At 34.5% G+C, this 21,852-nt stretch overlaps 2 protein-coding genes across 4 annotated transcripts in view; one reads left to right on the top strand and one right to left on the bottom strand.

Moving 5' to 3' along the window:
* LOC129805928 (protein lin-52 homolog) overlaps positions 1-6,455 on the top strand; it is a 149,626-nt gene extending 143,171 nt beyond the window's left edge. Inside the window, exons 2-5 of one of the 3 annotated variants that reach the window (XM_055854197.1) lie at positions 5,716-5,762; positions 5,862-5,939; positions 6,002-6,106; positions 6,179-6,455. In XM_055854197.1, the coding sequence (XP_055710172.1) occupies positions 5,723-5,762; positions 5,862-5,939; positions 6,002-6,106; positions 6,179-6,393 (438 nt within the window). In that variant the 5' untranslated portion in view covers positions 5,716-5,722 and the 3' untranslated portion in view covers positions 6,394-6,455. Of the gene's footprint in view, positions 1-5,715; positions 5,763-5,861; positions 5,940-5,995; positions 6,107-6,178 lie in introns of all 3 variants that reach the window. The other 2 variants (XM_055854187.1, XM_055854209.1) reach the window with 2 other exon arrangements.
* The window catches only part of LOC129805837 (unc-112-related protein), a 57,382-nt gene continuing 41,985 nt past the window's right edge, over positions 6,456-21,852 (bottom strand). The window contains exons 2-7 of the mRNA XM_055854041.1: positions 16,183-16,331; positions 11,288-12,043; positions 10,812-11,008; positions 10,508-10,751; positions 9,442-9,891; positions 6,456-7,171 (exon numbers count right to left, since the gene is read on the bottom strand). Coding sequence (XP_055710016.1) covers positions 6,971-7,171; positions 9,442-9,891; positions 10,508-10,751; positions 10,812-11,008; positions 11,288-12,043; positions 16,183-16,331 — 1,997 coding nt within the window. The 3' untranslated portion in view covers positions 6,456-6,970. The remainder of the gene's footprint in view (positions 7,172-9,441; positions 9,892-10,507; positions 10,752-10,811; positions 11,009-11,287; positions 12,044-16,182; positions 16,332-21,852) is intronic.

The following is a 21,852-nucleotide window of genomic DNA, read 5'->3' as shown; positions in this document are numbered from 1 at the left end:
AGAAACTCAAAAGTTTTTTCGGCTTGCTAGAAACATATGGGAAACATAGGAAATGTCATGCCCTTGACCATAGGTGAGAATGGGAATGAAGACAGCTTTGAAAACCGATAATTTAGCCGATCGACTAAGCTCGACCTTCCTCAGCACGCTTCTGCCAAGCTCCTTCATTACTGCAGAAACTTGACCGATTCGTGACGAGAGTTCTGCCTCCATCCTACCATCACTCGTAAATAACACCCCGAGATACTTGAACTTCTCGAATCTTATACATTCTTCAAATTCTCAGCTTTTAGGAAAAGAAGAGGAAATTGTAGAATACTGAACGAAGAATACTCGAAGCTGGAACAGCAATTTTTAAACGATACTTAAGAAATACCTGATCTTAAGTGATTTCTCAACATCTGATGATGAAAATTGTGAATCTAACAACAAAATACACATGACATTGTCAAACAAATTTGTCCTTCCTCCAGATTAGTTTAGTTCTATAAAAGCCGGAATATAATTTTCAGAAATATCTTATAGATATTGAAGAAATAGGCGATTTCATTAAATTATTTTAGAAATACATCATATACTGATTGTTATCCTTATATGCTGAAAGAACAGGACTGTGAAAGTCAATTGATACAAAACTGAGATGACTGCTTTTATTGGTATTGTATTTTTGAGCGGATGTTTTTGACTTGGTATCTCGGCCCGTTCAACTTATCCCAAACACATTTCTCGGTATTAATTTGATCAGAGCCACAATTGCAAGAAACCGATTCAAAGTCATTATGCAATTTCTCCGCTTTGATGGCAAAAATATGAATATAAGAGAAATATAAGAGAAATCTGGAAGAAATTAAACTGCTTTCTTGGAAAACATTTCAATCTAGGAACTAAAAATTTACGAACAGCTTGTAGAATAAGATGGGATAATTTGGAATCATGTCTATTTTGGAATTTTGAGATTTTCTCACGCTCTCAGATAGAAGTTCATGACTTTACACTTTTTACTTTTGCCATCTCAGAATCTGACCTAAACTGTTAGGAAATCTCACAGTTCCATTCATCTCCATCCATCTGAAAAATAGTGAGAAAATCTCAAAATTCCAAATTAGAGATGATTCTATATTATCCCATTTTACCCTGAGTTTTAGAGAACGTTGTTCATTCTGATATTATATTCCTTAAGTAAGTATGGTATAAAAATAGTCTGATTCCGCTACAAGATATCCTCTAAAAAGCGATCCCTATATTAAAGAGACGGAAAACAGTTACTAAAATTGGTCTCATAACATAACATTGTTTTAGAATTTTCAACAGTGCTGAGGTTGGCTGTACCACACATCTCGCCAGCAAGCTGTATGTTTTTTTTTTGCAAATTTTTTGCAACTATGATAAGTTTTTTTTGACATTAGGGTAAAATGGGGTAGTTTGGAATCAGACCTAAATTGGAATTTTAAGATTTCCTCACTCTTTCGGATGGGCAAAGAGAAAAGAAGACCACGTAGAAGTACAAGCCCTGCATACAAGAGCACTTCTTCGTGTTGTTTTTTTCTCCAACTTAAACAGTGAGGAAATCTTAAAATCCCATTTTAGTAACGATTCCAAATTACCCCATTTTACTCTAATTGAAAATGAAAAAAAGCCATTGATCATTGCTTTTGATTTTCAGGAATTATAAATGTAATAGCTGTAATAGTCACGACTCCAACTCCAGTGGTTATTCACTTCATATGCTACGTAATGCTATGGGTGCATGGCTCATTGTCTAGTTTTGTCCTTAAGGTTTTTAGACGTGAGAAATATAAACTAGAAATAACTAGAAACGAAACGCAAGTTTCGTCCACTGGATATAAATTGGTGCTCCATTATAAGAGTGTAATTATTGGTAATTATTATTTTATATGTGTTGTTCGAAGTGTAGTGTATGAAAATACATAACATTCAATGAATTTGGAGAAGTCGACATTCCAGTTCGCCAGGCTCAGCGGGTGTAGCTTTCCGTCATCTAGCTTCAGTTATTCAAGGATTTTCTGAGATTTCGTGGAATATTTTGTTAAGTGCACCCAAGATGCTCATATTGGTTAGAACTTCGCACCTACTTTCTCTAGGAATTAAAAGATTTTCTATATTTCTACTACAAAATTCCAGAGAATCTTTAAATTCTTAGAGCAAGTAAAGAAAGTTCTGACCAACATGAGTATGTTGGGCGTTTTTAACAAAATTTATTTTAAAAAAAAACCTTGAATTCCAGGACAGGAAGGTTTTCTGTGTTATTCTAGCAAAGATATACAACAGAATCCCAGAAGATATGATTTTCGAATATTTTACGAATTACTGTAAATTTATAGGAAACCATTTTGACTAAAAAAAACTCATTTTTATATTTCCTTTCATTTTATGAAGATCAGATTAGCTCCGAAAACAGTCATATAAATGAAATGGAGAAAGGTTCGGTGGATGACAGTCCAAATTACCACACCTTAAAAAAAATGTGTAGAACCAGGTGGAACACCATCTACGAAAGGATGAAAAGCTACGTAATAAACCATGTTATGACGCACATGAAAACAATAAAATAACAGAAATAAAGAATTATATTTTGAAGACAGAGTTAACAGAAAAGAAACAAAAAATTAAAATGTCAATCAAATGGCCAGTGTTACGCCCAGATAAGCTTATAACTGCGATTCTTTACAGGCGACCTCGAAATGTTTGACTCGGGGTGCTTGCAACTCAATTAGAATGTGTGCAATTTCGATTGTGAGTTGAATCTTGGGAGTAAAGAATCGCGTCGAGCAAACTGTTGTCGGTAACCGAAGTAAACAAAGTTGACTTGATGCCATTCTTACCACCAAAGTTCAACTCACAATCGAATTTCGACGCATTCCGAGTTGCAAGCAACCCGAGTTTCAACTTGTAAGCTCTCCCAGGTTGCCTGGAAAGAATATCAGCTAAGCTTATCGGTTTTTCGATTCTACGTCCGAATAACGGGCAATTCACGAAACAAGCTTATTATAAATCAATTTGTGGAAGCATTAATACTTCGGATATTTCTCAAAAAGACGACATAATATTTTATCTTGTACTCAAGGAGCTGGGTCCTAGTCTACAATCATATGTTGAGATCATATTTTAGTGCTAGAATATTTTCCTTGCAGGAAATAACCACTTAGTAAGTATTTATCACAGTAATTACTTGTTATTACTTGCTTATATGTTGCTGAAAGCACACTAAATTACTTGTGGTTCGATATCGAGGACTCTAGGGGTGCGGGGTGCGGTGCGAGTGGGATTAAGTAAATTTCAACGTTAAAAATGTAAGGTAAAGTACCCTTACTCGACCGGGTTCCTCTATTCGACCGGTGGGTCAATTTTTGAATATTTGATGGTGAATTTCATCAATTTCTATGAATTTGTCACTGATTCGTATTATTTAAAGAATAATTGACCTATTAATGTTAGATCATACACAAAATATTATAGCAAATATAATTAAATTGAATAAATAAATCTACCGGTCGAATAAAGGGTACTTTACCTTACTACATATTGTGAATTGTGTGAAGCTTCATAGCTTCATGGACAATTTCACTGTTTCTATGATTAATAAATTGATGAAATTAATGATGTTTGCTGTTTTCATAGTATTTCACCCGAACGCAAAGTCAGTTGAACAAATCTTTATTGAATTCTCATCTGCAATTTTAAAAGCAGTTCCTGCTAAATTACGAGTACACAACCGTGAAAGTGCGGATTCCAGATACATTGCTTGTATGGGATTGCACAATCTACTAAAGCCACCTATCAACAAAAACAAGAAGTTCACGATTACGGACTCACAGAAAAGTCAGCTGGTATTTATAGCAACTCTAAATAATTTGGACATTGAAGTGGAAAAAAGAACCAAAGAAGGCATTTTTCAGCCTTATCCTAATTATATTGGGCGATGTGATAAATTCGAAGGGCTTTTATGTCGATGTGAGTGGTACTTTTTATCACTTAAAGGCAAGCCTAGTTTAGATATTTTTTGAACAATTTTTTTATCATCTAAATCTGTCGTAAAAAAATCCTAAAGTATTGACGCTCATTCAAACTTTGAAATCAAAATCAAGGAATTAAAGAACTGTACAAATGAGTAATAAAATGTCATTATGATCACTACTCAATAAAAGACTTTAAAAACATTGAAACTAACGTTTGGGAGATATTCAGTTTCAAGAATATCCAGAAGGAGGAATGGAGCGTCTTTGTGATTATGGGAGAATCGTCGGCTAGGATACTCTCTAATATATCTAAAACTGGAGTGAATCGATGGTATAATTTTTTAGATGTGCCTAAAATATGAGTTTCTGAAGTAGAAAGAAAAGCATGAGAAAAGAACGAAACCATCGATTCCCTCCAGTTTTAGATATGTTATTTAGAGACTGTCCAGGCAGACAGCTCTCCCATGCCCAAAGATTCCCTATTCATTCTTCTGTATATTCTCGAGACTGAAAGTCTCGCAAACCCCACATTATTATTGGGTGCACTTTTATGTGCTTTCTATAATAGAGTTGTACATCCTTCAAATTCATAAAAAAAGATTGTATCCTTTTTTTGTGAAGGAATGACTCTCTTATGCAGTGATATTCTGCTTGAAAAAATAGTTTTAAACTCTTTTGGAACTCTAAAGATCGCAGGGCCCTGAGAAAAAATGTTTTAATTAATTATATTCACAACCTTTTGTTAAAATTCTTTAGTAACGGTACCTTTACAATCCTATGAACCTCAGCAATCCTAGCTCCTTTTTTAAGCAGAATATTTCTCTAAAGACGACAAAAGGCTGAAATCGAGGCAATACTGTTAACGGAATTATGGAATATTCGAGGATATTTAAGGCAAATCTGGATACAAGAAAAATGGAGGGATAGGGATACGGTTTCTTTTAGGAAAATATTCCTTAAGTTCAGTTCTTTTTTAGTAAACGTTCTTTGACTATAAGTTTCTGCGGGTGATATGTTCAAGATACACCACGGACTCCGAAAATACCTGTGATTTGCCATTAAACAAAACAAGTTTTCGTTTTGTTGCCCTGTAATGTGCGATGGCTTTATCTACAAAATGTTCCTAGTTCCTTCTCTGGCGAAGGGTTGGACCATCTCCCATACATTTCTGCCCATTGTCCTTTGTTGAGCAATTTGGAAATGACCCATAAATCGACGAAAGCATTTTTTAAGAATTAATTTAATGAATGAATTTGTAATGAATACAAAATTGATAATCGCAGTAAAATGTGATTTTTATGATGACCGTCTTGAGACAGTCTTATCTGAGATAGAGGGTTAAGTTTGTTTAATTAAAACACAGACGACAATTGCTGATCCAAGCGACAAAATAATGTTTTTTTTATAAGGATTTTTTAAGGAAAGGAATTTAAATAAAGCTCCCGTTAGATGTGTGTCTAGTAACGTCTCCACACCCGCATTTTTTTGATAGATATGTTCTTCTTTTCTCACACAATAATAATCTATTAATACTATAAGGAAAAAAATTATTTAAAAAAAATAACATTTTATCTTTAATATCAAGTATACTTACTTTATGTGAATGGGTTAATTGAAATTTTTCACGTGGAATTGTCCTAGGACGTGTCGCACCCATTCAAAAATGTCGAACTGCTAGAATGGTGAATTTCGTTTGTCGAAAAGCCAGCCATTTTTTCCGTGACATTTCTGTTTGTATCAAAAAAATGAGCAGCGACGAAGAAAATTCCCAAAATTCCAAAGGCGGTGAGTTTTATTAACAAAATTTCTTTATATATTAATTCTAGGACCCTTTTTTCGTCATTTATTTCTAAAGTTGAGTTCACCCATTTAATTTTGTTGCAGACAGAAGCGATGATTTGGAGGAACTTCTCAGTATGGAGCGTCTTGACAGGGCTTCTCCTGAATTGTGGCCGGAAAAGAGTGAGTATTTGCCCCAGAAAGGGCTTTTCTGAGTAGTTTTCTCAATTTTTGGCTAGTTCCAGGTGTAACGGATTTTATTTCATCAAATAACAATCGCTCTTCGGTATCTCCAACGCCTCCTTCGTGGTCGCGCGGGCTAACGTCCGAAGATATCGCTGCCATGCACAGTAAAAAACGAACTTTCTACCCTGGAAACCTTTCATTTTCCCGCTAAAATTGCTATTTTTTCTGCCTTGCAGAACTTGGGACACTTACCCCATCAGCATTGGCTCTCGATCTGAAGAAGATCTACGACCAGGCTTATGTGCTGGGTGTCCAGGAGGCCAAAGAAATGACGAGAGGGAAGTATTTGAACATTTTTGGTTATGACATCAATAAAAGCCTTCAACAGCAGTCACCGTCGAAGGGTTTCCCCTCAACTACACTCAGAAAAAGTTCAACATCATCGGAATAGTTGGATCTACCCTCGTTCCAAGTACGTGGGAATTTTTTGGTGAAAAATTCAAAAAAAATAAATTTTGTCGTATTTTAAAACATTTTATATACACATAAATCGTACAATAAATTGTATAAGAAATTTTTCTTCATGATTGCTCAGAAAGTTGTATAAATTTTCCGCAGATGGGAAAAAAACGTTCGACATATTTTCTTTTGGCCGTTATTGCGTTAGGAAAAAAGCTATTATTCGGAGCAATATTAACAAGAGAAAAAATACGTAGAAACATCTAATCAGTTATTGCCGTACGCGGTATCAACATTAAAACTGCTACACGTTAAAATGAATAATATTTTTCACTTGAATTGTGCAGCATTTGCAACAATTTGAGGCACAATTTATTACTTGTTTTCATTTTTTTTTAGTTTCTTATAATCAACTAAGACACAGTAGATTAATTACATCAATCATTTAGTTTGTAAATAGAATCAACAGTTAAAAGTATATTTACACAGGTTTATTTTTAAACAGTTTTTTTTTTGTGTTATCCCAACCCATCCCAATTAATGCTCGTTTCTTTTTTCGGGGGTAAATTCTACACCCATCCACCCGTGAGTTTGTGGAACATTTCTTCGTTGAGGGTCTGATTAGTTTCCTTGGAGCGCATCGACATGAAGATGTAGCCTCCAATGAATTCGTGAATAACTTTGCAGTCCGCCGAAAGGCACGAAAATACAACATTTCCATCTTGAAACTGCACCATCATGCACTTAATCTCCCAGTTGACATTCCAAGCCTGCAAAAGAGAACAAATAAAAATCATTTTCAATTCCACAGGCCAGTATTTTACGGTTTCAATGTAATTTTAACGCAAAAAATCTGTTGTTGTCTTCAAAATTGCCAAGAAACCTCCATTTAAAATAATTCTAGGCCCAAAGGAGCTACAGGAGAGACTAAATTTCATTCTAAACTTCAGGAGCTCCAAATTAAATTGAGCTATTTTCTAATACTTAATTAGGCTAAATTAAGCTAATTCAAAACCTGTTCCAAATGGAGACTTTTCGCTACTCCAAATGGAAACAGATTTTTTCCATGATAAATACAGTATTAAATTTTTATTTATATATTTTCTATACCTCAGTTTCATTATTTAGTTAATTTTGCTCCAAATAAAGCGAAAATTCATTCATATTCACAAATTTTAATTTAAAATTTTTCAGAAAAATTAAAAGTACCTTTTCACTATTGAATTTTTCATCAACCATGTTTTCTAATGAAAAACAAAAAAGGTGATTGTTCTTTATTCGTTTTTTTTTTTCTTAATTTATGTAATATTTCTGGCAAATTTATGTGAAATTATGTGTTAATCTTTATTATTAACAGTAGGTGAAGTTTTCAAATGAAATAATTACCTATTTCGTGAACAAAAGTGAGTCTGCAAAAGTGAGTCTGTACAAAAGGGAGTGTCTGCAAATGGTTCAATTGGAAACACCGGAAATATGATTTTTTTAAAGAGATTTTCTTATTGTATCCGATGGGAAAGCAGAAAAGACAAGGAATAAGAACAAATCCTACACTCAAGAGCAAATCAACAAGGTTTTGGAAGCCTTTCGTCGCGGTTTCATTTACACTGTTTGTCTCCATTTGGATTAATTTGTTTCCAATAGAAGCATTTTGCACTCGTGTATTTTTCTCGTATTTAGGAAGTTTTTAAATTCCATTTAAAGAATTTTCATTAAACACTAACATTCTAGAAGAGTTGAGGAGCAAATTTATATAATTTTTTCATAAATAAATGAAGTTTATATGCTCAAACTTCTGTCAAAGTTAAAGCGTCTGTAAATGGTTTTGAATTAGGACATTTACCCTAAATACGATCCCAAATTGTTTTAAAGCTAAATTGCGAGAAACCGCGAAACTTCCATTAAATAAAAAGTTGAACTTTAAATAAAAATACTTAGAATGGGTATTACGTATTATAAAGAACCTAAAACTATTTAAATTGATATAGGCTCATAGTATCTGCATATTGAAGATGTTTCCATTTATTTGAATTTACGGGAAAACTGGAATGAACCGCGAATTAAAAAAAATGTAAATATCCATTACTAAGCTTTTGATTAAAAACCAATTAAATTTGCACGATTTTTAAAAATACTCTGCAACAAGAAAATGGGAAACTCTGACAGTAATGTAAAATGGCCTTTGAAATGCCATATTCCTCATTAAATTTTATTCATGAGTTGGAAATTTTTCTAAGAAAATCGTTTTTTGAATAAGCTTTGCCGGCCCAACAATAACTTTATAGCATGTTTAACGAATTGTGAAAAACTATATTTTTTCTGACAAGGGTTTCTGGTTTCTCGGGTTTCGCGATGCAGAAATAGGGTTTCTCAGGTTTCGCGATGCAATTCTTGGGTTTCTCGGGTTTCGCGATGCAAAAAGTGGGTCTCTCGGGTTTCGCGAAGCGTTTCTCGGACAATTGACGAGGGTTTCTCAATATGAGTTACCCCTTGATTTTTAAAGTTTCAATGTTTCATAAATGTAGATAATGTGGGAAAGCAAGAATAAACTCCTTTCCAAATTTTATTCTGGGCATTGTCTTAAGCCAAGAATATAGTTTTTCGAGCAATGAAACTCGAACCATTAAGGCCAAAAAAAATTTAAAAAAAAAATCCACGGGAAATCCTTAAAAACTCATAGTGGAGACGGAGAATCTATGCTAATGACTCAAAAATTAAGATAATACTTGAGAACCCATCAGAAGGGGAATTCTGTAACGATACGACAATGTCATATGACAAATTTTCGTGGTAAATTTGGGAGAAGGACAACATTAAAACCAAATAAGGATTAAATGGTCATTGCAAGGAGCTCTGTGAAGTTCTTAGTAACTGATATGAATCTGATTTTCGATATTTTTTTTTGGAATTTACCACATTAAAATTCTTAAATTTGTCATATAACAATGTCACACTGTTACAGAACTGTCTTACATGAAGCGTTTTGGAATCGGAAATATCCCTATATTTTCTAAAAACCTTCTGTAAATCTCCCAAGTCTTACCTTCATGGTGTTGTAGCGCCATGTTTTTAAGTGATCTCCCGTATTGAGATCCATTTTCATGATACGATTGCTGGCAACACCCAAAAGTTCCTCCTTCTTGTGTCCATCGAACTTTATCACGAACAATGTGACACCGTATTCAGGCAAACTCTGCCATGCCTGAATAAATTTCAGTTTACTTTCGATCAGCGGGAGATCCTTAACATTGGCATGTGCCTCGAGGATCCGATTGACGGCCTTGCTTTTGAGTTTCTTGAGGAAGCGCGGTGCAACATAGTCTGTGGGGTCGATGTTGTCGGGATTTATACTAATGACGGGTCCATTGACGGGCTTCTGCATGCTAAGGAAGGACTTTATGCTAGTCACTTCGTTTTCATACGAACTGTCTGCCAGGGAGCGACCTTTCGATGCTAATCGACATGCTGCCATCCATTTGGCATACTGATCCTCCTGTTAAAAATAAAACATTTATTGTGTTAAATTTGAAAAATACATATTACTAAAAGAAATATTAAGTTCTGAAAAATTAAGTAGTTATCATTATTTTTTTACTTTGCTTTCAGTTTCTTTTTCGGATAACATTTATTTAAATTTGCAAAATAAATGCAAGAAATACATTTACAATTAAACACTCGGCTTTTCTTAACATTTATTCTAGTTTTTTTCAAGTTTTTTTTTTTATTTTTAAGAAAAAACCGTGTGACAAACTTTGTTTTGCTTTCAAGTTTATGAAATTTATGTTCAAACGATTTTTTTGTACAAAAATGTTCGATCAACAATTTTAGACTGTAAAAAAAGTAGTCAAAATACAACGTTAAAGTTCACTTTAAAATGTTTTTTTCGCACTAATTTATTAAAATTAATTAAATTTGGGTCATATTGACAGCCAAAACCGATAAAGTAAATTTTACAAAGAGCAGAAAATTCTAAGGCTAACTTGTTACACATGGCTACACACAAACTATAATAAACATGATTTTTCTGTGTGTAGTTTTTTTAAATATAAAATTTGAATTTTTAACGGAAATCACTAATAGTTAAAGCAAAAAAATCACAGCTAACTTACGTGCTCACACCGGATCCACATTTCGCTGTTTGGCCCTGAAGAATACTCCGGTGGCACCTCGAGTTTGATATTGAACTTGCCCTGTGATAAATTAACTTCCGGAGTCACTTCGCATCCACGCAAATTGATTCTAATGGCCGGATCACCGCCTTTCGCCTCCTCGCGACTCTTGTACAGATACAGATGCAGATCACGATATGCAAACCAATACCTCTTGTAGGATTTCAATGCGAATTTCTTGGGTCTGAAATATTTCAGGGTAGTGAGTCATTGAGCAAAATTTACCTTAAAGAGAGAGTCTTACTTCATAAATCGCAGATAGTCCGTTAGTTCGGGTATTGTTGTGATGTCACCGACGTTGTTCTTATTGTGGGGTCCTTCCAATGTTATCTGGAGTTCACTGAGGGCAGCATCGATGTCATCATCAGCACCATTGTCTAAACTCGATGTATCAATGCCCGAATCGGGCTGTTGAACCTCACTCTGAAGGCCCACTTGGAGCTGGAACAAGATTTTTTCAATTTAAAAATGAAGTAGTAACAGCCAATTTAAAATCATAGAAAAAACATAGTTTTTTAATCGCAAGGTTGGCAGCACTTTTCTAGTACTTCTAGTACTTTCTTCTCCTTGCAAATTAGTATGTCCGAAAGATAAAGTGTGATTTGACTTTAGAAATATTTTCCAAAGTAAGTTATTATCAAACTTTAAACTGTGAATATCATAGGGTTTAAATTTAAAGCAAGATTAAAGAAATTTTTTGGTCAGAGCCTAAAGATTTACCTGAAGTGCTGCAAACATCAGCATTTCTTCCTCCGTGCAGTCAATTTCTTCATTTAGCAATTGCCACTTTGCCTGCTCGTAGAGCTGATTGATCCTTACTTGATCGTACTTCGGATTGAGGTCAAAGAAGGTGTAGTATTTGAATCGGAGGCAGAGTGTATCAAACTCCCTGATACCCTGCTCCATGATGGACAATGACGAGTCCAGCCAACCTACGTTCATTCTTGCACGCTCGACCAGCGATCGTGGCCTGACAAGGCGCGATCGGGCCTCCGGGCTAGGGGCTCGGGGACTCGAGGCCAGATTCTCCGTGATCTCACCCAGACTAGACATGGACTCGTGCAGTAGCGTGGTGTGGCCGTTTGTGCCGCGATTCCACGTGCCCGAGGGCGAACTGATGGGTGTCACGTGGGTCTGACGCTGGGGCGAGGGTGCATGGTGCACGGGGGCGCAGCTGAATGGGCCGCCATTGTGGCTGTTTTCCAGGCTGCCGTTGCTGCCATGGAGGCCACTAGAATGGGTGGGGATGAAGGTGTTGGTGTCCGGAGGGGGTTGTAGATAGCCATTCTGATCTACAGCCACCCGAGGAGCCGGCATGCTGGCATAGTTGCGTTTCAGGTAAGCCGGTTCGAGGGGCTTATGAAGGGATAACTCCTCGGGGTGTCTGATGCCCAGATCTTTGCACAGATTGACCACAGCATTGAAGGTTTTAGCGGAATAATCGACACGGCAGTCCAAATAGCGTAAATCTGGCAGCTGCAATAAATTGTTTCAGATTGGCATCAGTCCCTTTTGGGCAAATGATATTTATCAATGTCGTGCTATCTTTCCACTTAATCTTATTTGGTTTTTGAGCTTATCTAAAACACATGGTTACAGGATATACATTATATCTCAGAACTATTTTTCAATAGATATTTGATACATTAAGTTACATGAGAAATTTTATTGTTGTCCGAAATTGTATTCCAATAACTTTCCTAATATTTCCCCAATAGATTATTGCTAAAATGTTCCCTTTAAAAGCATTGACATTGAATCAACACTTAAACGCATACTTCGGGAGAGAAATCCATATAAAATTAAATAAATAGAACGATCTCTAGGTATTTAAATTGTCAATTTTTTAATTAAAAACAGTGAAAGAATGATGATTAAACATAAGATTTCTGCATTAAAGAAATATTTCTCGCAAGAGATCCATTTTTAATTGACTCTTTAATGTTATTTGAATTGCAAAGATAATTAAAAATAATACAATTACGCTGAATAACACCTGACTTGTAATTTCCGCGTCATTTCTGCATCATCCCAAACATCTTCTCAATAAACTTACTTCACAGCATAAGAATGCTAAATAAAAGAAAATCTCAATGAGAATTATGTATTCCTCCCATATTGATCTCAACGCCGGACACTGTAAGTCATCACAAGGTGGATATACCTTATTTCAAATTCACAATTTCTGAGTAGGAATAATAATAATAAAAAAAAATCGAAAAGCCTCTTTCTACACTCGACTACCAATCTATCGCGTGTGTAGGCAGATCGATTTGCAAGATTGGAATTTTGTGTGGACGTTTGTACTTCGTATTAATCGCCAAATGCTTTTATGAATGGAAGGGAAAAATGGGTGCGACTTCCAATTTCTTGCATCTCCCAAGTCATGTACAATGTTTTCATGTAACAAAACCGTGCAAAAAAATAAGACTGCATTTAGAGAGTGACATGATTTTATTTTGCTTGATTTTTGTGTGGTCGCAGGTTAATTAGAGAGGTTTTGTACTATAGTGTGGAATTTTATAAGAGCGATACTCATATTGCGTACTTAGGCTGGAGTCGGCCTGTGAATTCTTTTTCATGTTGAGGTGCAGGTTCTTTAGGATTGGTCTTAGTTCTTATCTCAGTGCATTCTACTTTGATTGGTCGTGCGTATTAAATTAACTGTGTCAAAGTCATTAAATTTGTTTGCACATGGTGCAATTGTTGTAGGTGTTTCTCACACAGGTTTTCCATTCCCGTCTTGTGTCCTCCACCTCTTGTCCCATTATAGCAACGTGTGTGTCTTGTAATAAAATTCCACGAGATTTCTCTCCTCACGAGCTGTCACCGCGATTCTCTTGGACAGATCGCACATTCAATACAAGCTTATATCAGAGTTCGCATATACTTCTGCACTCTTTTTAACAATATTAAATATTGAAGTTTCTCAGCTACGAAACACCATATTTGGATTGACGAACAATTTCATGCAGGTTGTTGTTTTCTGTCTTTTCTTACACATCAATAAATGTATGTGACATAGTATAGAGAAAATACAAAAAAAGTGGAATGAAAACAAAAAGTAAATGATAAGCCTGGTTCACCTTATGATAGGTGAGATTTTCAATATATTTGCCAACTTGGGAACATAGGAGAGTTTTCGATTAAGGACTTGAGAACAGTTGTCAGCACCTCTACCGGGAAATTATTATATTTTTTTTGTAAAAAATAATAGCTATTCAGTTGTTTCGAGATAGAAATCATAAAACGTATTAAAAATTTAGAAAAAAATGATATATAAAAAAGTAAAAAATCAACATAAGTCACGAGAGTCTAGAAACGTTGAATAGAACCTCTGTATAAAATAGTTCCTATTCCCAGAACTTCTATCTATAATTGAATAAGGGAGACAGAAAGGGAGCTCGCTCTATATGGTGAAAGTGTTCTAGGTTCTTATACCAAAACATTTACAATACTACAATAATTTTGAGATCCTTCGTTTGAACAAAAGGTGATCAATTTCGACCAGTCAAAAACGAAGATAAGACATCTTGAATTCTGACGTACTATAACTTATGGCCTATTGATCTACAAAACAAAGGCCAGAAAGGAATAGTGGCTCGTAACAGGTTCAAGAGGGAACGGGTCCTAAAGCCCAAAATAGACACAGGGATCTTCTTAGCAATCAGCTTGAAAAATGAGGATTCGTGTCAATACACTCAGCTCAAAATTTGAGGGTTCAGGCTAAGCTCTGAGAATTCTCGAGGATCAATCTGTGTCTATTGTCGGCTTAAGTCAGGTCAAGATCAAGATCAATACTTGGTTGAGCTGCAATTAAATAGAAATAATGTAAGCCTTGATGGGCACCACGACGGGACGGGGAACTAAAGTAACCACTACTCTTTCAACTTCTCTCTCTTGTTTTACATTTTGGCTGTCAGACTCAATCAGGTCCAATATAGCCATTTTTTCCCATATGTTTGTTCCTTTCATCTCTCTCTATCATTTTTCTTTTTGCTCCATCACAAATCCTTTTTTTGCTCCCTTATCTTTTATCATACATTCTTCTTGATATTTTTGCGTTCAGTTTGTAGCTTTTAAAGACGGTGAAAAACTGTTTTCTAATTATTCACCGGACGCGCTTCGATCAAGAATCGAACCGAGGGCCTCTGCGTCACAAAGCCAACACTTTGCCCATTGAGCTACCGAGACCCCTCTCTTTCAACTTCTTCGGAGAGAACTATCCGCGGTGACTTATGCTCATTTATTTAAAAACAGAGACGATTGTTTGGAACAAAAGCACTACAGACCTTTAGCTCGTTCCTAGGGATGAGGGTTCGGGCGTGTCATAAAGATGAAAGATTAGGATCGATGGGTTCGGTCGTTGACTGGATAAGCAATTGTCATATAGGTCGGACGCTTTACAATGTATAATTAGATCAAGAGCTAAACGGCCGGTACAGGTTCTAATTTTGGTTTCTTACATATGAAGTCCGATTAAGTTAAGTTTATTTTTTGTTTGAAAAATATAAAGTCTAAGTTTTATTTTTTCATACTAAACATACTAAAAGTATGTTTTACAGATTTAGGGAAGGACCCGTTAATCTAATAACATAACTTGAATAAAGAAAATAAAGAAGCAGAAGTATTGGACCGAAATCCTCGTACTAATAATTCATACCAATCCATAGTAGGGGAAAGTACTTTCCCTTCGAACTTTCATGTTTTCGAAAAATGTGATTTTTTTTAAATAAAAGAAATTCACATTATTCGAAGACATGAACGTTCGAAGGGAGAGTACTTTCCCCTAGTATGCCACGAGAATTTTTTTTAGTTATAACATTAGTGATTCTTATCCGAAAATTTAATTTAATTTAATAAATTTTAACTTGAACTTTGGGGCTGCGATATTGATAAACTTATAAAGTTAAAATTTTTAAAATTTTAGAAGAAGGATAGGAGTATAATAAATCCTCCAGAATCTCGATATGTAACCTTAGGGCCTTGACAGGCATGAGGATTAGCCGAGAGACGGCTTAGCGTAATTATATTCGACATAATTGTTAAACTTCATTTCGATAATTTTCCACTATATCATCTCTCGGCTTAAGTCGTAAGTGTATCTAGGACATTAGTCCAAAACCGTAAAAGCTTTTAAGGTATTGAGATTTAAAGTCTTAAACCAAGCATACTTTGACAAAGTTTGAGCACGATCAGAGAATGTCAAAATCAGTGACAGCCGCAATAGTTGAGATTTTTAAGAATCTCACTCAATACATATGCCGCTATAGCAACCTTCTTCTCAATGCTATTTACCAGCGCCATTCCTTCTCCAATCATCCAAACATTGCACACGATCGTGTGTATATGTATGAATATTTGCGAAAGTGACGCAACATTTGCATAGGTGATCTCTTGAGGCTACCATATTGCAATGATCTCTCACCATGATCATATGGTCTTTTGGGTTGAAATAAGGTAGTTCACCATATGTTGCACTCTTTGAGAAATTCATCCACAATCTATGGATAAATCAACTTTTTCCCCATCATGATTGACTGATAGACGATCAAATATACTGATCAAAAGATCAAAGATGATCTCTTTCTACTTAGTTGAGTGGCAAAACATACCTGAACCCTTAGTGTTTTGTGCATTGGTGTGAAATGCAGAAGACTATCAGCATGAACACCACATTGATCGAGGGTTGATCGTGTTCGGGTCAACCAGATGTTTTTTGCTGGCCACCAAAGGGCGTGATCAGACCAATCTTTTGGGTTTTCTGCAACAAAAGAAAATACAAATTTATCATTATTCGGTTGAATTTTTGAAGTATAAGTTGTTTACGCAATTAGCTGAGTATTCTTTGCACTCAATTTGGGAATCTTCGGGGTTCAAAATGCAATTTTATTGAAGGGTGTCTACATTGCATATAATGTGGACATCACAAACAGTTATGGGATGTGCACAATTGGTTTTGTAGTATTTATATAAGAATTTTGATATTTTCATAGTTCAGGTATTATAATAACGCATTTTTGAAAAATCGCTAATAAATCTCTTTTACTAATTCTATTTATCTTACATCTTTTATATCAACTGCAACAAATGAATACATAACAATACAAAGGGGAGCCCGGGGCAAAGAGTCACAAAACAGATATTTTTTTTTACGAGTTTCCCGAGTGTTTCTGAAGATTCTAATTAGCGCAGTTTTATAGAAAATTTCCCGCTTACAACTTTGTGAAAGTAATTTTCCTCTAACTTAAAAGTAATACCTTTAAATTAAACTCTAAAAATAAAACATGACGTTTGATGTTTACAAACAAAAGAAATTGTACTTACGTCATTAGAACTAAAAAGCGACGCGCAATGTTTTTTTTGTAAATAAGTGTTTGATATTTCAGTGAGAGTGAGTGAAATCTAGTTCAAAGTTATCTCGCTCATTCTTACAAGGAGTTTCGAAAACATATTTACAAAACAAAAACCATTGTGATCCCAGCATTGTTTCTCTGCGGCTCTTACTAAGCAGCCAAACAATTCATGAATCCAAGTCTTTATGCTATGTTTATTAAAATATTCTATCATTTATTGACTCATTTCCGAGTATTTACGGTATATCTTTTACTTTTCACATCCTCAGAAATCTGATAAAAAATTATTATAATAGTGAATCATATGCAGTGATTCATTAAATTCAAATCAAAACGGAAATATAAAGCTAATGCGTTGTTTAATGTTGCTGATTTTTTTTGTCATACGGAACTTTTACATCTTTCGCAATATGCAAATTGGTCATGTTATAGGGTTATAAACCAAAAAAATAATGATCCATTAATAATACTAAACATGATCACACACTCAATTCCCATATAGCAATTATATATTTCTGAGTGTAGGGGCTCAGCAATTTGTTAATACAAGAATATTCCTTCCGTTTTGAGTAATGTGGCGCCCGAAAAAGGCGACGTTTGTTGAATTGTAATTTTCGATCTTTTCATATTTATATCTTTCACATAACCAAATTTGTCGGTTCAAGTATACACGCACAATTAATAGATAATTTTTGGTGGTTGGTTCGATGACCAAATAAATCAATGTTCAATATCGTTCTCGCCCAAAAAAATTCTCAAGCCAATCAAAATACTGGCGCCGTGATAGTGTGAACGCGACATTACTAAAATTCTCACTGCAATATTGAAGAATTATCACCCTCGTATACGGGTATCAATCAACCTTCATCAAATCAGAAAGAAAAGAAATATCTTCTCAAATGTCTTTTCTTTGCTATTTTCACCAAATGGATGATGTACAAAATTGAAACTAAATTTTGTGTGGGATTTATACATTTAAATAAATTTCCACTTCTTCTCCTATCGACAATATCCCAATTCAAAAGTAAACCATTTCATCACCATGGTCATTTTATTAAAAACAAATTTAATGTGTAGGTTCTGGCACAAGTGATAAAAAGTCTAAGTTGTGGATCTTCTTGGGCTGCCTCATGGAAAATGATAATTGTGCCATCCAATTAAATTAAAACGGTCAATAAATTAGAGTGGAAGACGAAAATGTGCTCGTAATTGTTCAATTTGCGCACTTTACTAACTCATTCATGGTGATATTTTCCGGAGGAGAAAAAAAATAGACGGGCGGTGGCAAATAAACCATTGTGAAAAGAAAAGGCCATTGAAAGTAGTTTACTGCCTGGACTAATCCAAATGTCAAACAAATTTCATTTTTTGTTACATATTGTTAATTTTAAAAATTATCAATGTTTTTCTCATTAAAAACTCATTTTTGATGCTATTTTTTTTTTGAATAACTTCAGCATTTTTAGAGTTTAACGAATATTTTTGAAAATCGTCTAAATTCGATTTCTATGCGAATGACTTATGGCCTCTACACACTAGAGAAATTTATGTCCATATTGAAGATTTTTTCCTACACAAGCGTAAGCAATTTGCTTCAATATGGACATAAATTTCTCTAGTGTGTTGGCGCCATTACGTAAGAGGAATACGCGGCCAACTTCATGTCAGAGAAGAAAAGTAGCAATAAGTGTACGCATTTTAAACATTAAAAATTACTAAAACATAAAATTAGTAGAAGTAATTTCTGTGTTGTAATTCCACAAACACGATAATCTTACATTTAATTTCACATGAATTATGAGAAAATATTTGTACCGAATAACAATCTAGAATAAATCTAAAATCGAGCCGTATATATTTGACAGCGACTTATATTTAGTAAGTTTTTTTTTTAAGTTAAAGAGGGCCTCTCAGTTGATCAATGGATAGAGTAGTGTCTATCACTGTGAAGTCTCGGGTTCGAGACTAGGCAGCTACAGATTTTTCAGCTGTTGCATTAGGGCCTCTACACATTGGGAACAATTTTCGTCAAAAATTGCTTTTTGAAGGAAATCGTCTGCACTTCTCTAGGTGAAAACGTCAAAATTCTGTCAAAAATACAATTTTCGTCAAAAAAGTTTCGACATGCAGAGTTCAGTCTACTACAAATACACATTCACTGCCCGGAATATAACTGACCTAAATCTTAATCTTAATCTTCAATTTTTTAAAACTTATTTAAATAATGAAGATAAACTTTTACAGTTTAATCACATTATCAAATACTTCCATATAGAAAATAAAAGAAAATAAATTAATGACACTGACATTAGACTGGAAACCCATTTCTCCGCGTGAGGGCAATATTTATCCCGTGAGTGCGCCACTGTTCTCATATTTAATTTCTTATTAAACCCGCAATCGAAAACGTCTGCTAAATTCAACACAAACGTTCTCGAAAATATCCTTCTTTCTATTTGGAAATGGAGATTTTGACTTTGACTGAATATTATGGCGCTGTGATCGAACGAAAGTTTATTCAGATGACAATATTTTGAATCGAATTTCAGTTAGAAAATTTAACAACAAAAGAATTTATGGGTAATTTTGCTATAATTTTATAGAAGTAAAATTTTACTTTTAAAACGCATCTTGACTGTTGCAGTGCGTACCTTCCCTTTTTACCAAATTACCTCATTTTTATTCTTTCCTCCAACTCTATTCATCATCATTCTTTCCGCTACTAAAAAAAAATCATACTGCCAGTGATATTTCATTTTTTGTTGTTAGGCTCTTCCATCCAAAAAAAAAAGAGAAGAATGCTCAAGCTGGGTGAACTTTTGCCCACAGATTTTTCATTTGATTTAAACATGTTAGGGAAGAATGGCTAATCAAATTAAACGCCCACCATTTCACCATTGGATGCTCTATTCATTTTGTTGTCTAATGACAAAGTTTTCTGCGTGAATTCCCGGTGAAATGTGTGAAGGTGGGCATGACAATGACGAACTATCGGTGACCTATTGCTTTGTGAACTGACCCACTTTTGTTCTCCTTTTAATTGCCTTTTCCCGAAGAATCTATAACCATTCAATCTATGGTGTCAAAATGTTTGATTGTGGCAGAGATTGTGCTCCAAAAGGATGTTTTTTGTCAGATGATTGAGCGATCTATGGAATGCCAAGTCGTCACTCAATTAATCGTTGAATTACATCGTAAATATGGTGTGTACATATCGTGTACATTAATTACAAAAAGTGAATGACTTTTATGAAGCCGAACGTTTATTAAGAAAAAAAAAGAACGCTAAAAGAGAGCTTCTCAGTGAAGAATTATCGTTTTAATTAAAATGTATCCCCAACATGATGCATTTTTTTTCTAATTTTTCAACTTTTATCATAGAAAAACATTATTAAAATGGACACGCTAACAAATTACAGTGAATTGAGATTAATTCACTAAATGAACCGCATTTCTATGATGATAATCTCACATCTGAGACAACGTCAACTCAGCAGAGTTAATCTAATGCATAGGAGAGCTTCCCTCTTTTGTGTTATGAAACACAATCATCATTTATTATAAAATATTGTGAGCACATGAACTCGTCATTCTCGATGATTTTGTCTCGCTGACCAGCGATTAACGTCTCCTAATAATAATAATTATCTCATAAACATGTGGGATTTTATGTGTATTTTGCATTTATGATATATCCCAGAGAAAATTCCTCACTAAATTGTTGCGATGCATAATATGAAAGAAATGTTTTGAGATACTCTTGATGCTTCAAGCCATTGATGAATTAACCCGCATCAATACATCACACTGAAGAGATTAGTGAAGATTTCATACAAACAATTCACAGAAGCAAGTTTAAATGGAAAGGCGGCGCCTTAAATCCACGATTGGTTGACCAGACTTTTGACTTCTTGGACATTTAAAGATAAAAAAATGTTTATCCAAGACACAAACCAAATTTTCGCACAAGTTTTTATTTTGTAGATTTTTTCTAATCGACAAAATGTTAAGATTAAGAAATATATGTTTATACGTTTTTGTTTTTGTTCAAAAAATAGTATAAACAAAATAGTATATAAAATTTTTTTCGAATATCAACGACTTTTTGTTCCTCAAATGCTTGCTAACTCAAGTACAGTAGATTCACGCTAATTCGGTTCTTTTGAGATCAGAAAATTGGCCAACATTTTTTAAGTTTCCGAATGAAGCAAATATGCTCATCTTTGCCATGTACAAAAAATCGTTGCATTTCAAAAAGTTTGACGTCCGAATTTCTCTCTAATTCGGGTGACATTTCGGTCCCAAATGCCCGAATTTGAGAGAGTCTACTGTAGTTTAAAATTTTGAAAAAATCACCATTTACAAATAGAAAGAAGGATATTTGCGAGAACTTTTGTGTTGAATTCAGCAGACCTTTTCGATTGAGTGTTTAATAAGAAATTAAATATAAATGATTCTCTAATAGTGTCTTGGATAAAATGTAAATGGAACTCTATTTGCACAGAAAGTCCTTGATGTTCGAAAAATTCAAACTCAGCTTCGGATTGTCACACTAAAAAGCTGGTTACTCAGTGATTATGAATGGGATAAAAATAGTAAGCATCGTTGTTCTTTCCTATGTGAAGAAAACCGACACATTCTGACACTTCAACACTTAGAAATTCGAACAGGATGCACTTAAGCGACCTTGCGGAAATATCAAGAAGTAAGAATTTGTCTTTTTTGGCTTTTCAATTAGATCTTCGAATTTTTCAAACTCTACTTGTGAATGATAAGAATTAGGACCATTTAAATGAGGGTAATTCGATGTTAATATCGAAATCACGCTTTCAAAGGAAAAAAGTCCCACTGAGTTGTTAATAGTATGATTTTTAAACCACATAATTTAATTTTGCCTATCGTTCGTTGCATAAAATCTATGAAAAGGTG

Source organism: Phlebotomus papatasi, chromosome 1, assembly GCF_024763615.1.
Source record: "Phlebotomus papatasi isolate M1 chromosome 1, Ppap_2.1, whole genome shotgun sequence".
NCBI lineage: Eukaryota > Metazoa > Arthropoda > Insecta > Diptera > Psychodidae > Phlebotomus > Phlebotomus papatasi.
This window is presented reverse-complemented; position numbering and strand designations above follow the sequence as displayed.